This window comes from Convolutriloba macropyga, chromosome 1, assembly GCF_964194025.1.
Source record: "Convolutriloba macropyga chromosome 1, txConMacr16.3, whole genome shotgun sequence".
Classification (NCBI taxonomy): Eukaryota; Metazoa; Xenacoelomorpha; order Acoela; family Convolutidae; genus Convolutriloba; species Convolutriloba macropyga.
The window spans coordinates 4157874-4173774 of NC_134468.1; the positions used below are offsets into that span (position 1 = coordinate 4157874).

Consider the following 15901-nt stretch of genomic DNA (forward strand, 5'->3'; position numbering starts at 1 on the left):
TTTCAAAGTTAGGTTCTGTTTGGTGTTTTTGATACAAAACCCCTTCTATGAGTTTTTATACTGAACCCAGTATTCCCATAACTCATTTGAAGCTCCGTTTCTCATTTGCCGTAGTTCGGGTCTTTTTTTGTTTATGACCCATGAATATACTTCTTTGAGTTTATTGTTACTTTGCTGCGAATCTCGCAGATTTATTGTCTGTAGTTTTTGTAACTGCCAACTTCGGCTACTATAGTCGGTATCGTCTTACTCTACGTCTAGCGCAATAGCGTTAACGAAAGCTGTTTGTTCCTCATCTTCTGTGTTTATGCGCGAAAGACAGTCAGAGTATGGGATTTTCTTTCCTGCTCTATGCTTGATGTCAAAATTAAATTGCCCAAGTTTCTCTATCCATCTTGCGACCATACCGTTCTTTAAAACTATAGATCCACACGAGAGCCCTGTGGTCCGTTATAATTAAAAATTCTGACCAAGTAATTAGTTTTTAAAATAATGGGTGCTGGTGGAGATGAGGAGTTTTGCAAGACCATTAATCGAGCATACCAAATACTGATGAACGATGGGGCGCGAGAAGCTTACAACAATTTCGGGCTGGACGAGGCAGAGAAAGTCATGAATGACGAAAACTGATACCTAAACTTTTAAAAAACAAAAAGATTGCATTTTTCATAAAAAAAGTTTAGGTATCAATTTTCGTCATTCATGACTTTCTCTGCCTCGTCCAGCCCTAAATTGTTGTACGCTTCTCGCGCCCCATCGTTCATCAGTATTTGGTATGCTCGATTAATGGTCTTGAAAAACTCCTCATCTCCACCAGCATCAGGGTGGGTCAACAAGCTCATTTTTTGGTAGTGTTTTTTGATCTGATCTTTTGAAGCAGAACTTTTTACCAACAAAATCTCCTACAATGTCGCAGGCCGATTCAATACATTTTTAATCCGAATCTCGAATAAACACTTCTGTGGCCTTCGTTTTGGCTTTCTCGTTCTTCAAAGAATGCTTTTGTCTATCAATTATAGTGTCTTTCCTTCTTAGGCAAACGTCACAGCTTTCTATCAAGTTTCTTACGTCCCTTCTCATGCACGGCCAATAAAATTTTTCGCAAGCTCTTTTGTACGTTTTATCGATACCGAAGTGTCCTGCAATAGGCGAATAATGCAACAGCTCAAGAACTTTGGACACTCTACCCTAGGTTACCAGCATTTGGTAAACAGTATCAAAGCTAGGATCTGTTTGTGTTTTCGATACAACGTACGTTGTTTTTTTTACATACGTGTGACACTCACAAAAGCCATCAAATACAGAAGAGCTTGTTTAGCAAATCACGAAATTTTTTCCATCTGGTAAAACTGTCAAGTGTAATATTACTTTCTGTAACCTGAGAGTAATTTTTTCAAGTATCTTATCACAAAGACACCACTTAATTCACTTAGTTAATTAAGCCCATTAAACCGTTGCAAAATTTAATCGAATATTATATTGAACAGGAAGTTTGTATACACTTCTCCCAATAGTATGAATAATTACGGTTTTTCCTGTTCACGAAAAAGAAGATTGAATTAACCGTCACATCTCACTGACAAATTGTCAAAAATTATTTACATATATCATTTTCAAACATTAAATTTAATCGTTCAGGATTGAATAGAATTTTCGTAAAGGTGTCATCTTTAAAAAATGGCTAAATTAAAAAATATATTTTTTAGGTTGATAAACGAGTTCTTTCGCAAAATCTACACACACATAGGCTTTTCTCCCATTGATGTACTTGCTTGAGGTGTACTTGCTCACTCGGCACCAACTTTTCCAAAAAAACGGCCTTATTTTTCTATAATGCTGTTTAATTACGATTTCAAAAAGTTCATCGACGTACCTGTCTAGCCCGTAGGGTGAGGCTGGAAAAATAATTAAAATGATAATTTGTTGAGCTGAGATGAAGTTGACTTTTTGCAGATTTGGTTTTTGGTTTATTGAAACTACTAACTGATACGATTTGTTTATTAGATGCTTCACATGATAATTGGGGATAAGGTACTCGAAGAAATTACACCTATATAACAAAAGTTGCTTGTAAAGTCAACTTCTCTATTCGATATACAGAATTTTTGTCGACAGCTAACCGACCACCTTTTCTCAATTTTAAGCGTTTTGACTTGTTTACATAGATTTTCAAATAGTTTCTGCAACAGTACGTGTTCAGATCATTCAAAGTTTGTTGTAGTTGGCCTTGGCTATGACTCACAAGTACTAAGTCATCAGCCTAAAATATAACATCTAGCCCACTGCATTTCGACTCATAATATAAGCGTTTTATCCGCTTTGTAAGCAGCAGGTTCCTATTTAAGATGTCTTGACAGCATTTGTGAAGTGCGAAACTGGGTCGATTGTTGAGTTTACGCGTGAAACTATATTGGCCAGGTGGTAAAATTAGAGTTTGCTCGACCAATTTTCGCAAGCGTTGATAAATGATACCAGTCAACAACTTGTACATGCAATATAACAAGCTAATATCTCTGTAGGAACTTGTTTCTGTTTTGCTCCCTTTGCCATTATAAAGTGGTGTAATATATGATAACCTCCAAATTCGGGGTATGCTCCGCTAAGCAGAGGTTAAATAAATGGAATGTATCTTTGCTGAAAATTTAATTTAAAAAAAGTTTTCGTTATTCTATCTAGTCCCGCTGCTTTTCAGTTTTTAACTTTAAAGCTTCTTCAGTAACTTCTTCCAGTGTTATTGGAGCATTCAAATATTCATTACATTTCCAGTTTGAGAAACAATAATCGTGTTTTCCTAAGGTTTGCTCGTCTAAAAGTTTATCCGATATTTTCCTCTCAGCTGTAAATAGACCTTGGAAATATGATTCCCAAGTTTCACAGTGCTTGGAAATATGTATCCAGCTTTTACCGTGCTTTCACCGCGTTGAAATTTGTAAGAAGAAGAAGAAGATTGAATTAAACATCAGATCACACTGACAAATTGTCCAAATTATTTACAGATTCAGAAATGAGCATTAAATTTAACTGTCTAAGAGTTTATAGAACTTCTGTAAAGGTGTCAAATTTAAAAAGTGACTACAATAAAGAATATGGTCTGTTGATAAAATAGTTCTTTCGCAAAATCTGCACACACATAAGTTTTCCTCCCATTGATAACAACCTTCCATACAACAAAAATTATTGTGCAGTCCATTGGCATAGAACTTTGCAATTATTCTCCTGTGTTTTGGCGGGCAGTCCTTCAGTCCGTGTATATCATGAAACATCAATTTGTTTAAAAGCGTTGTGGTTGAGGTGTACTTGCTTACTCCGCACCAACTTTTCCAAAAAACGGCTTCTGATTTCCGGTAATGTTGTTTTATATCTATTTCAAAAAGTTCATCGGTGTACGTCTCTAATCCGTAAGTTGAGGCTGGAAAAACAATTGAATTAAAGAGGTGTTGTGCTGAGTTGAAGTTGACTTTCTGCAGATTTAGTTTCTGGTTTATTGAAGCTACTGATTGATAGGCTTTGTTCATTAGATGTCTTAGATGGTGACTGGGAGATAACGTGCTCGAAAAAATTACACCTAGATAACAGAAGGTGTTAGCAAATTCAACTTCTTTTTTCGATATATAGAATTTGTCATCGACAGCTAAGCGGCCACCTCTTCTAAATTTCATGCATTTTGTCTTGTTCACATTAATTTTCAAATAATTCCTGCTACAATACGTGTTCAGATTATTCAAACTTTTTTGTAGTTGGCCTTGGCTATGGCTCCCAAGTACTAAGTCATCAGCGTAAAATATAACATCTAGACCCTTGCATTTCAACTCAAAATATAAATCAGCTATGAATAAACTAAACAAGAGTGGTGAGAGTTTGTCTCCTTGTGCTACTCCTGTTTTCTGTTCAATCTCGTTTGACAGGAATTCTCCATCAAGGATCTGCTGAAAGTTGCATTTTAGCACTGATTGTATTGTGTGTAGAATGTTCCCATGGAGCCCCATTTTGATCAGTTTTGTAAGCAGCAGGTTTCTATTCACGAAGTCGAAAGCTTTTTCGTAGTCAATGAAGCAGGCATAGTATTTGCCACTGCAGCTGATGTTATGCTTGATTGCTCTTTTTAAGTGCGAAACTGCGTCGATTGTTGACAGTTTGCGTCTAAAACCATATTGGCTTGGTGGTAAAATTTGATTTTTCTCGACCCATGATCGCAAACGCTGGTAAATGATACCCGTGAACAACTTGTACATGCAACATAATAGGCTAATGCCTCTGTAGGAACTTGGTTCTGCTTTGCTCCCTTTGCCTTTGTACAGTGGTTTAATATATGATAACTTCCAAATTCGGGGTACATTATGCTCCGCAAAGCAGAGGTTAAATAAATGGAATACGTATCTTTGCATTGGATGAAAACCTATTTTATACGTTACTTCTATTTGTACGTTACTTCTTTCCTATTTATCTTCGCTTTATTGTGATCTTTCAACTTTTGAAGAATTCGTTCGTTAGGTGTATAGAATAATTTTTCATGAAAAGAAAAAAAATAAATTGATCAAATTATTTGTTTTATTTATATTGGAAAATTATATAGTTTTGTCGATATCCACTTCTTTGACCGGGTAAGTTTCGTTTTAGTTCTCCTGTTCTAAGATCCGGGTAAATAAAGGTTTCACTAGTTGAAGTGAGCCTGTGTACTTGATTTTCTCGATATGTTTCGTGAAATAAATATTGGATTTCAACAATTTAGATGTATTTCAGATTTTGGACAAAATGGTAAGTTTCTTTGCACCCTCCTGTTCTTTCATCCTTTTTGGATCTACTGCGAAAATGCTCACTTCTATGTGTTTTCCCCCTTTAAACAGGGCAAGGTTGCCTTTGAAATGGTTCCACAATTGGGACCTCGGAGTCATACTACGTACGTGAAACCATCAGTGTATATTTCAATTAGAAGAGGTCTTCATTTCATGATTTCGTTTAGATGCATCTCTCAGCCTAAGTTTTATCTTTTGTTTTACCTTTCCGTTTGTAGCCCCCTGCAGCTTATACCGATAATTTATTGCTTTTGTGGATTTGACTTTGAAAAGTTGAAAATTTGACGTCGTGGTGCTATAGAAGGAAAGTCAGTTCATTTTTGTTGATGTGGATTTTCTCCATCATAGCTTTTAGTTGCAATCCTTTAATTTAACAATTTAAATGAAAATTGAAGGTGTGCATTTTTACAGGATGGCTGTTCTGCCGCGTTTGACACCTCGATTTCAAGAGGTCGAGGGCATCCGATCCTTGAGCAAAGTTGATCCACTGCATCCTCCGTGGTCTAGTAGAAGAACTGTGAGTCTGGAAACAGTCAATGCTCATGATGTCTTGAGCCAACGAAGCTTAGCAATGAAACAGCGCGAGTATCACAGATATCACTCATCATATGAGACTCCAGTTTACGGCTCTGTTGCGTCCAAGGAGCAATACAGGTATTTACATCTGTCATGTGATTATTAGGGTATTGGCATTTAGACGCTGAGTACTCCTTGCATTAAAAATTACGAAGAAGAGCTGATGGCGTATTACGATATTAGAATGAGCAGACATTATCGACCCATACTTATCTTCAACGTTCTATGTGCTGTTTTCTTTCTGTTTCCATATCTTTGGAAGTGGATTCAATGTGAACACCTTAGCGACAAATTACCCTTAGCGCAAATCTTGTCAGCAGAAAATTTTAATTTAATTGCCTATGTTGATTTAGAAAAGAGATTCGGAACATCTTGAAAGACCAAATGCAGAATAAACTGGAAAGGGAGAAGACTGCCTTCAACTCAAAGTTAACCGAGAGCAGAGCCTTCATTGAGATGGATCGGCGAGTCATACAAGACGAGCTGCAGAGCAGACAAAAACGTTTTGATATGATGCGCACATTCAGAGACGAAAACAAAAAGGTATCTTTTTAATCAATTAACTATTTCCTACTTGAAATATACGCGTGAGGGAATTTGAGAGGCGTCAGCTATAAAATGGTTTTGTCATTCGGTATTCTGTGTCATCAACACCGTGTTTTGTCCATAATGAAGACTATAAGGTTGTTGCAAATGTTTTGGTTTTTGTGTAGATGGCAGAAGAGAACATGGAAAAGAAAAAGCTAGAGCGGGAATTGAGACTGCGAGAAGAGAAGGAGATGCTGAGGTACAATCCCATCAACTGGAGCCATTCTTTGAGATGAAAAGGGATTATTTCATACTCGCCAGTTAAATGAGAGAACGACCTCATTTGAAACAAACTGCCTGAGCATAAATCATATCATTTCTATTCAATCATCATTCAAATGCCTTGACCGTTCACAAAATATGATGAGATGAGATAAGTGAGACTAATTTGCGCTAGACTGTTATATTAGCAGTCATAATATGCTATAATGTTGAATCAAATCATTGCTATTTTTGAATTCACAGTAGTTTACTTCAAACTGTCTCTACTAGTCTTATGCATACTGATAGATTGAGATTTTTGTTAACGCTCAGTATTGCGAATGCAATTACTGAGGTGTTCAGATTGCGATTTTGCGAACTTTTCGCACTGTTACTAATTTCACTGCAATCAATTTGACCAGAAGGGCCTAAATCATAGATAATACATTAGCATCCCCGATTGCTCGCAGTTATCCGTATCTGAACATTTGTTTCTCCCTCTAAGATTCACAGGCAAGATAAAAATCGATTCAGTGTTCCAAACAGATTCTGAAAAATCTTTTTATTTGAACTAATCAATGTTTATTTATGCTTTGAACATTCTCTATACACCATTAAGCTCAGAAAAATCTTGGCTCAAATTGACCGTTGCTCGTTTTCTTAGATATAATGTGCACGTTTAGTTAAGATTAAATTGAGTTCTAAATAGCTTAATAGTTTTTGATTGAAGAGAATTTATCACATTTTGAACGCAGTAAGAATTTATCAGATTTTACAATTACCATAATAAAAGCTTATCGTTTTTCTGAAAACTATGAAAACTCACAAAATCGTTAAATTCAAGCATGGGCAAATTAGTGGTTCAATTATAGGTTAAAGAGATAAAACCGAAATTGAAAGCTTTGGAATTTCATCAATTAATAAATTATCCACGCATTTTTACAATTTTGCGTAAACGCGTACAAGCACGATTCCCTTAAATGTTTCAAAACACAACTTTTGCCTGCTGCAAGTCTATCTCACAAATCCACGTCTTGCCAATGCAATTTTATACGGAGAAGTCTAAAAAATGTATTGCCTAAATGTATTCAATAGCTTTTTGCGAATAATTGCTGGCAACCATTTTAAATACTTGAACCTTTTCGCCTTTTCATTTGATCTGAGCATGGAAGTAATTATAAACATTAAAATCGTTGTTTCAAAGAACCAAAAGTGTACTAAGACAAAAGCTTAGATTTTTTAAATTGATCTGTACATTTATTAACAGCAAACAATATTTTGAAAAATTATTTTCACATTGGGGATAGAAGAACTGCTTTTGATCACGGTATTTAAATTTCTCGTTTGCATAACACGATTAACATTCAAATTGAAAAACGCGCTGTGAATTAGGTTTTCAAGGAGAAATTTTGACTGTGCTGTCGAATGCAAAAAAAAGATTGAACTGAAACGTCCAGGTTAGAGCTACCCAACAGATTGTCTCATGTGATTGAAATATAACTACTTTCATAATTATTAACTACTTTATAAAGTGAGTTCGAAATCAGGTTACTTGTAAATTGTATCCTGTGGTGACTATATTGCTTTTTGGTAGCTATATGTCTTGACTATGTTGTGGTGACTAGTTACATGACAATTTTCCCAATTCCATTTTACCCGATGCCATTTGACCCACTGCCATTTTACCCAATGCCATTTAGCCCAACCTGCCATTTTACCCAATGGCCTTTGATCTTTTCGTTCAGTAATCCGATTACAAATTAGCAATTGCTTTTACAAGGGGTGAACAGACAAAACAGTCCCAGACAAAACTCCCGGACAAAACAGTCCCTAAAACCAAAATATTCCCAGACAAAATTGTCCCAAGAAAACAGACAAAAGAGTCCCAGACAAAATAGTCCGAACTAAATATAGAGTCAATCAGATGCACGTCAATTAACAAAGAAACCCCTTAAGTCATTCATTTGATTGTATTTCTTTGAACAAATATTAAGCTGATTACGGCATAGTTTTTGCCAAATAATATATTTTGAAACAATTTTTTGGTTTGGTCCTAATTCATATCAATTAAAAACACTGCATTCAGTAGATTTACTCCTAGATTATGTTTGTTAGTTGTTTTTAGATTATATTTACAATTGTTTCAATGTTTTATTTGGGACTATATTGTCTGGGAATTTTTTGCAAATTGGGACTGTTTTGCCCGGACACGATACAAGGATGTTTTTGAAAATAATTATGTGAACAAAAGAATCCCATTTTCGATTGTGATAGTTTCATATCAAATCCCACGGTCCATTTAATTTTATAGTCGGCTAAATAGTCGTTCAGGTTATTTTAACAATAAGGTAAATTAAAATTGGCTTTGGGTAAAATGGCAGGTGGTGTATAATGGCATTGGGTAAAATGGAATTGGGTAAATTGCCCTGACACCATGGTGACTATATGATTTACACTTTTTGGCAGCAGAAATCTTAATTGCTATTTTTCCATTTTTCCTACTTAGAAAATGACTTAGCAATATGGAAAACTTGTGATATGCAAAGATGGGTAACTTTTTTTCAATAATTTTATGTATTTTCAACCCCTACTGGTTTATTTTCTGGTAACACAACAACATTTTCTGGTATATTTACACCAGCCCTTCCCCCTTTCAAAATGTATTTTTGTTCGTAACCAAACTGCTCAACCACAAAACCAATTTTTTTCAAATGATTAAACTGTTTTAACCATCTCACTGGTACTCTCTTGCCAGAATTAGGTTTGTTTTCTAAGGCATTTTTTAAAAATCATTTTAAAAATCTTAATTGCCCTATAAGGCAACTTAAACAAAATAAAACATCACTTAGCGCTTTTTTAGCCTTTCTCATATGATCTAAAACTCAGGATTTAATTAAGTACAAAGTCTCGAGTCACCATTATTTTGTACAACTAATTCTAATCAACTAATTTTAAAGCAGCTCATTTCATTTCACGTTTATGGTTTGTTTTGACGTTTCAAATATCATTTTCATTTCGTAACCAATTTTTCTCAGCGAAAAATGGCTATCAGGGCACGATTACTCGGCCCCCTTTTTAGTTTGGCCTTGCATTAAGAAAAACATTTTGTAGAAAATTAATATATATCATTTCAACGAATCCATTAATAATGTTAATCTAACAACTATTTTGATCTATAAAATATCGCAAACTGCACAATATATATGACATCTAATCTAACTTCTAACATACAGAAACTACTAAATGCTTACTACACTAACAAACTTTCTACAACTAAATACATACTTATTTCACTTACAATTGATTGAGTAAATTGAAGGCTTAGCTTGTTCTACTATTTGCTGCTTAGGTGATGAGATATAAGGCATCGCAAATATCGGAAATGAAGGCAGAGAATCCTGGACTTTATTCTCTTTCAGTAACTTGGTAACGTTTGAACTTGATTGCACTGATGCCGAACTAATTCCAGAGTTCAAATGACTCGACGAAAGATAAGTTTCAGCTATTGGTTGACAACTTTGGTAAGAAACTTCTGGAATGTTCGGAACCGAGAAGAAAGCTTGCGGTTCACGTTTTGCTCTTTTTGGTGTCGATGACATAATCTTCGATGACGTCACCACTGATGACGTTGACGTCAATGACGCAACAAAGTCTCCACTGCAAGTGTTAGCTGGAAGTTGCGTTGCGATTTGGTCTTCTGTAGGGTTTTGTGTTGACGAATTCAATTCGGCGACGTTTCGCAGTTCCTGAGCAAGTTGTAAGTTTCTTTCCATGGCTGAGAGATCTAAGTTCTGCTGTTGTTTCAACAGGTGGCTGTTGAGTTGTTTGATGATAGGGTGGTCTTCAGGTAGACTGGCTTGTTGAATTAGGAAGTCGATTGCTTCCTGATGACAGTCCATGTATCCTAACATAATGTGCTGGCCAACATAAGCTTGTGTTGAAGGTTTGGCTTCTTGTAAAGATTGAGATTGATGTTCGGTTGGTTCCACACTTTCTTCTTTGAGCATCTTTCGTTTGAGTTGATTTTCAGCGCTGTTTTCTTGAAAAATGAAAAAAAAATCAGAACTTAGTTTGCAGTTTAACTCAAATTTGTTCACAAAAAATTAGCATTCACCATTTTGCAATGGTACTGAAAGTTTGAAGTCTTTAAAATCCTAAATATTAAATATTTTTTTTGTGGCTCAGCTACAAAAGGGATATAGGGTGCGGCAAAACTTGAATTGCTGATATAAAGAAAGTGTTGAAATTTGTAACCTTTGTTCTGTTCGTGTAACATCTTGATGTGATCGATGGCCAGTCTTAGAATGTCCGCTTTGTCCAATTTAGACTAAAAATCAACAATTTAGACTGAAAAAACAATTCATATAATAGTATTATGCCTAATGTAGGTTCGGTGATGTAGAATAAAGCTTTACCTTAAGTGTTATTTTTGACTCTACCGTTGGTCATAGAAATTTTATAGGTAAAAATGTAAAACCAAACAACTAGACGTTAAACTTAAAGTAGTAGAATTTTGAGCATTCATGATATGCATAAACAATGAAAAGTTATATAATTAGTTATTTTGTTTACCCATTCGCGTTTGACAAATTTGTTTCCTGTTAGATTTTAAATATTTTGCTAACTTATTTTAATTCAAAAAAAGAATTTGAATGACCAAAACTCGTTTAAGAAACTTTTGGAAAGACATCTATTTTGAGATAAATTCCTACTCCAAAAACATATTCCAATTTTAGCCAGCATAGCACTCAATTCTATGTTCGAGTTCCTATTTTTTGAATTTTCGATAACCATTTTCAAATATATATTTTTTTTCAAAAACAGAGCAAACTTCCACATGATGCTCTTGCCAAAATGTTTGGAAAACTTCATGCAACAATCGGTAAACTTAAACTCTGTTTTACGTATACAGCTACATATTTGCAAATCTAATCAAATATCAACTCCAACATTCATGGATTTCAAACGAGCTTCAAAATATTTCTGATTTCAATCTTAATTTATACGTTTTTCTATGTTCATTAGTTAATTTTCAAGGCCTCAATTTGGTTTTTTGTTTCAGCTGAGTTTTTTGTTAGGTCAGTTTTGGCCCATCGGTATATTCACAGAAGAGAGTTATGAAAAGGTATCACTAAAAAGCCCGTCGTAAACTCAGCGTAAAAATATAATTAAATAGATTTCTGTTTGAGTTTCATTTTTTTTTTCAATGGAGTTATCGAGCTTTAAACTTTTGTGAACATTCGACTGATTTCCGCTTATTTTGTCCAAAATTAGCTTACTTCTGCTCAACTTTTCGTCAATTTTGCTGAAACAAATTAGGTTCAAAATTGTTAGCGGCAGTGGAATTGGTTTTACTTTTAGAGACAAGCTTTTCGTTGAACTGTTTGATCCGACTTCTGGCTAAAATTTAGGCTGAATTTTTAAAAATGCAGCGTTTTTCGTCAAAATTGGCAGCTTGTTTTAAATGATGAATTTTAATGGCCGATGAGCAATAGAAAGACAAAAGCAGCTCTAATTAAAGATTGTTAAAATCTGAAAATTATTCGGATTGTATTGGGGCTCTCTCTTTATTTAGAATTACTTCTGCCTTTTATGATCATTTTACGTTAACTACGAACCAGAAAGATATCTAAACAGAGTTAATTTCCTGACAGATCCCCTTCATTGGGCTCTTGCGTAATGATGGAATTTCTCTCGCGTAACGCCAGAATTTCTCGGAGACTTCAATCAGGGTAATTCATAATTTGGGTTCCGATACTTAATTGTATAAAGCCTATGCATAACACCCTCCCTGTACGATTCCACTAGCGAATGGTATTATTTTGCAAATATTTTATTGAATAATAATATTAACACGTACGAAAAAGTGGGCAGTGAATATCCTGGGCGAATCGCAAAGAACAGCAGTTAGCAAAATGGAAAGTGAGTTCAATATGATTGGATCTATTGAGAGTTTATTTGTTCATAGCAGATCCGAGGTTTTTTTTACAGAAAGCAGTTAACAAGCCTAAATTGAGATCAATACCTCTTCAAAGATTTCAGGTTTCCTCTCCCCTGCCACCATGCTCAACAAAATTTTGTTGCTGATAATGGGGACAACCATTTTGAATGAAGACTATACGTAACCATCAAAGAATTTACTAAGTCCAGATGCTGTTAATGTTGAAGAAATATTTCCAAAATGTCAGTTTTTAAATTTTCAAATTTCGTGTTAAATTTCTGATAAAATATGCTGATAGAAAATAGATTGAAATTTAAAAATGTTGCAAATGGACAAAAAAATTAATCAGGAGAATTTGCCACTCAGAGTTAAAGACATGAAACTTTGCTGTTGACTGTAACGTAGTCATTGGTTCTGATATAAGGATATTTTTGCACTTCCCATTTTAAATTTTGATTCATTTCTGATTGACTTTGTGGTCATTGGTATCTAGTTTTCCTGGCAGTTTAGTACTAAAACGCTGAAAGTTAATTCTTTTCACAAGCATCCATTTTCTCTTTGTAATGGCGTTATGGCTATACCACGTGGATATAAATTTTCACAGTTTGTGGTTTAGTTTTAGTCATTCTAAGTGATAACTGAAACGTGTTAAATAAACGCTTTTAGACATCTTTTTGTGAGTTATTGTAAAATCATTTTAATTGTTAGAGCTTATTGACTGCCTCGTTTTAATCTTATGTTAAATAAGAATCTTGAAAATCAATTGTTCTTTTTTGGGGTTTTTTGCATTCTTGCGTGCTCTTTCATGTACAATAATAATTAACTGGTTATTTTGCTACCGCTCTAATTTTTTGTCAACTTAAGAACTACTTTTAAGTCAGACTGAGTTGAGGATGAGAATTTTTCACAAAAACAATTTTAGTAAATTTCTGCTGCCAATTTTTGAGTTATAATCTTGAGTTCATTAAGCACAGCTAGATCTATGGTTAGAGCACAAAACCACAAAAAAACTGTAGTAGCAATCAAGAGTACAAATATCAGTTTGCAAAACCACCGAAATTGAAGTTAATTGAGTTAAATTTGATTTGTCAATGAATGTTTTTTAAATTAATTCTGTTATTGTTAAGCTGGAATAGGGGCCACCTCTAACTGTTTTTGTAGTGTCGGTAGGTCGTTTTTCTTCAATTAGGACGTTATGAATGATCAATGCTAACTCATGTGCTGTTCCGACAATAATTCGAATAATCACCCAGACGCACGTGCCATATTTTTACAATGATTTACTATGTAATTGCGCGTGCTCTGTAACTGGGGCGCATAACGCAGGGGGGGGGGGGCAAACGGAAAAGAGGCTTTGAAAAACAAGATAACCAGACAAAACAGAAACGGGATCTATTCTGTTCCCCCCCCCCCCCCCCCCCAGCATAGTGAGCATAAATTTTTTATGACCCCCAGGGGCACGGGCTTTTTTCTTACATAGTAACGTGCTATATAACAACATATAAATTGTAACTTGGGGGTCATAGAAAACACTGGGGGTGGAAACAGAATAGATCTCAGAAAAGATAGCCCAAGAGCAGTTGATGTAATGTTTTAGCACATCGAGGTTGCTCGCTAAGATAATGGTTCTAATGAAGGACAATAGTCCATTTTCAAATCAGCTAAAATTTAAAATTGTGAGATGAATAGGCAAAAAGGACAGAGGTTACCGGTGATTGTAAATTTACTTACTTTAGCTTTCGCGGGTGGCAAAACAAGTGATTTGAGCTCTTGGAGACTCTGGTTGATTCTGTCCCGCCTTCTCTTTTCAATCAACCTGTGCGGTGTGATAGTTTTCTTAGTGTTCACCTTCTTGTTCCCAACTTCTGACGATCCTGATTCCGAGATACTCTTTGCTCCGTCTACAACTTCAGTTTCCTCTTTGCAATGCGTTTGCAATTCTTTTTCCTCAGTTTTGAGGAATATTTCTTGGCTGAACAAATTAGTGTGATCAGAGTCTGAAGGTGTGGGTTCGTGTTGAGAAAAGAGAAGGGTGCTGCTGTTCGTACTCTGTTCAGCTGGTAGGGTCAAGTTGGGCAAATAGTCGCTCAAGTTTGGGGAATCGAAATCGCTAAAAAGTCAGATATGAATCGACTGAGAATTGTTTTGTCATGTTTACGTGCTATAGTTAAAAACTTCCAACCTATAAATCCTCTGAATTTAGATTACAATATTAAAACTTCTGAACTTACTCTGTTGTGGGGTCGGTGTCAAGTAGCAAATCAGTGAAGAACGAGTTGTCGGCTAATTGAGCACCACTCTCACACAAATGCTCAGCTGTGAACAAACTGGCAGCGCTCGGTAAGCAGAAACTCTCTGAAATGTCTCTACTAGCAGAAAGTCTACGTCGCTTTCGATAACTAGAACGTTCTTCTGTTTCGCTATCTAATAGAAATAAATTCGATGGATCTGAAAATTGATCTTGGTGTTCCAAATTGTTGAATTGATCGTCAATAACAGAATGAAGAATTTTTGAAAATGAGGTCATTGAAAACAAATAAGCAAAACATGACCCAATTTTTGTACATGAATGTTAAAAAGGAAGGATTTTTTCCAAATTCAAATTCACTGAAATATTTTTATTCTAAGCAAATAGAAGCTTTTAAAGCAACACAGAAGAGAAATAAACAACTAAATTAGTACTAAACAAATTCGAAATTTTTAAGCGTAGTGAGTGAATAATTCAAAATTAATACGTTGTTTATGCTGTATTATCCCAAATGGAAAATGATTAATTCCTCAAAATAACCCCCCATATTTTATCGGCGGTTAATAGCTCCCAAATTGGGGACAATTACTAACTTGGGTCGGGATGCCTACACGTGGCGTGAACAAAAGAATAAGCGTGCCTGATATTAATCATGGAAAATAACTGCCAAATTAGCACAACTTGAGAGCAAAAATGGGGGATAAGTTGCATTTTTGCTTTCAATTTTTTGTTTGAAATTTATGCTTGATTTATGAGGGGATAATTTTTCATCTTTTGAGTAATAATTTTGTGTAAGATACTATGAGAAAAATAGCTATGATGAAAGTTGGTTTAAATTTACGAAATTTTGAGAAATATTTAGATTACTTTGATGAAATTATAGTTCATTAACCATAAAATTACATTAGAATTATTCTTTTCATTCAATGTATGTAAGCTCCCTGAAATTACCGTTTTTAAGGAAAAGAGCATTGTTGTATTAATATTTTGAAAACGGAGTTAATCGGCCTCGAACCTCAGCCAAAGTTTTGGGTGAACTAACTGTAATGATCTGTTTAATTCTGCGATAAGTATCTTTACCAGTATAGTTAGTCCCATAAAGTTGCGACGCTATCGGTCGTTTCAAAGGTCAAAGGTCAAATTCAGGACATGTAGCTATCAGCATTGTGATGTTCATTTGCATGTTAGGGGTTCTTCGAACGTTCGCTTGCGTTGCAACTTTATGGGACTTATAATAAATGTGTTTCACGTTTTAAGAAGAAATACTGAAAATAATTCGACACAGTATTCTTATTTCACAGTATTTAGAGTGAATGTTATTTAGATTATTTCAGGCATTTTGGAATGTTGAAAAAGAGAGCATTTTGACTATATTTCATTGGGTGAACGGATATGACGAAATATTTCGATAGCAATGTGTCTTTTGTTCCTTAAAAGGAATAGCCGCGATCCTGCGAACCTTGGGCGGGAATTAATCTATTCGGAAAATTCAATGATCTTTAGCGCAATAAGAAATAATTTTGACGCAAGTTCGACTATTTGCTGCACAGATAC

The 15901-nt window shown here is 35.0% G+C and overlaps 2 protein-coding genes across 2 annotated transcripts; one reads left to right on the plus strand and one right to left on the minus strand.

Moving 5' to 3' along the window:
- Nucleotides 1–4746: 4746 nt before the first annotated feature.
- LOC142344829 (uncharacterized) lies at nt 4747–6436 on the plus strand. Its single transcript, XM_075396816.1, has 5 exons — nt 4747–4755; nt 4845–4897; nt 5205–5447; nt 5723–5912; nt 6083–6436. Exons 1-5 carry the CDS (start codon nt 4753–4755, stop codon nt 6191–6193), a joined length of 600 nt encoding a protein of 199 aa, XP_075252931.1. The 5' UTR covers nt 4747–4752; the 3' UTR covers nt 6194–6436.
- A 2865-nt stretch (nt 6437–9301) lies between these two features.
- LOC142344836 (uncharacterized) lies at nt 9302–15890 on the minus strand. The gene is made up of 5 exons (XM_075396830.1): nt 15807–15890; nt 14331–14844; nt 13831–14209; nt 10413–10485; nt 9302–10197 (listed from the first exon to the last, which is right to left on the minus strand). The coding sequence occupies exons 2-5, from the start codon at nt 14624–14626 to the stop codon at nt 9449–9451; spliced, it is 1497 nt and encodes a 498-aa protein (XP_075252945.1). The 5' UTR covers nt 14627–14844; nt 15807–15890; the 3' UTR covers nt 9302–9448.
- Between the last annotated feature and the right edge of the window lie 11 nt (nt 15891–15901).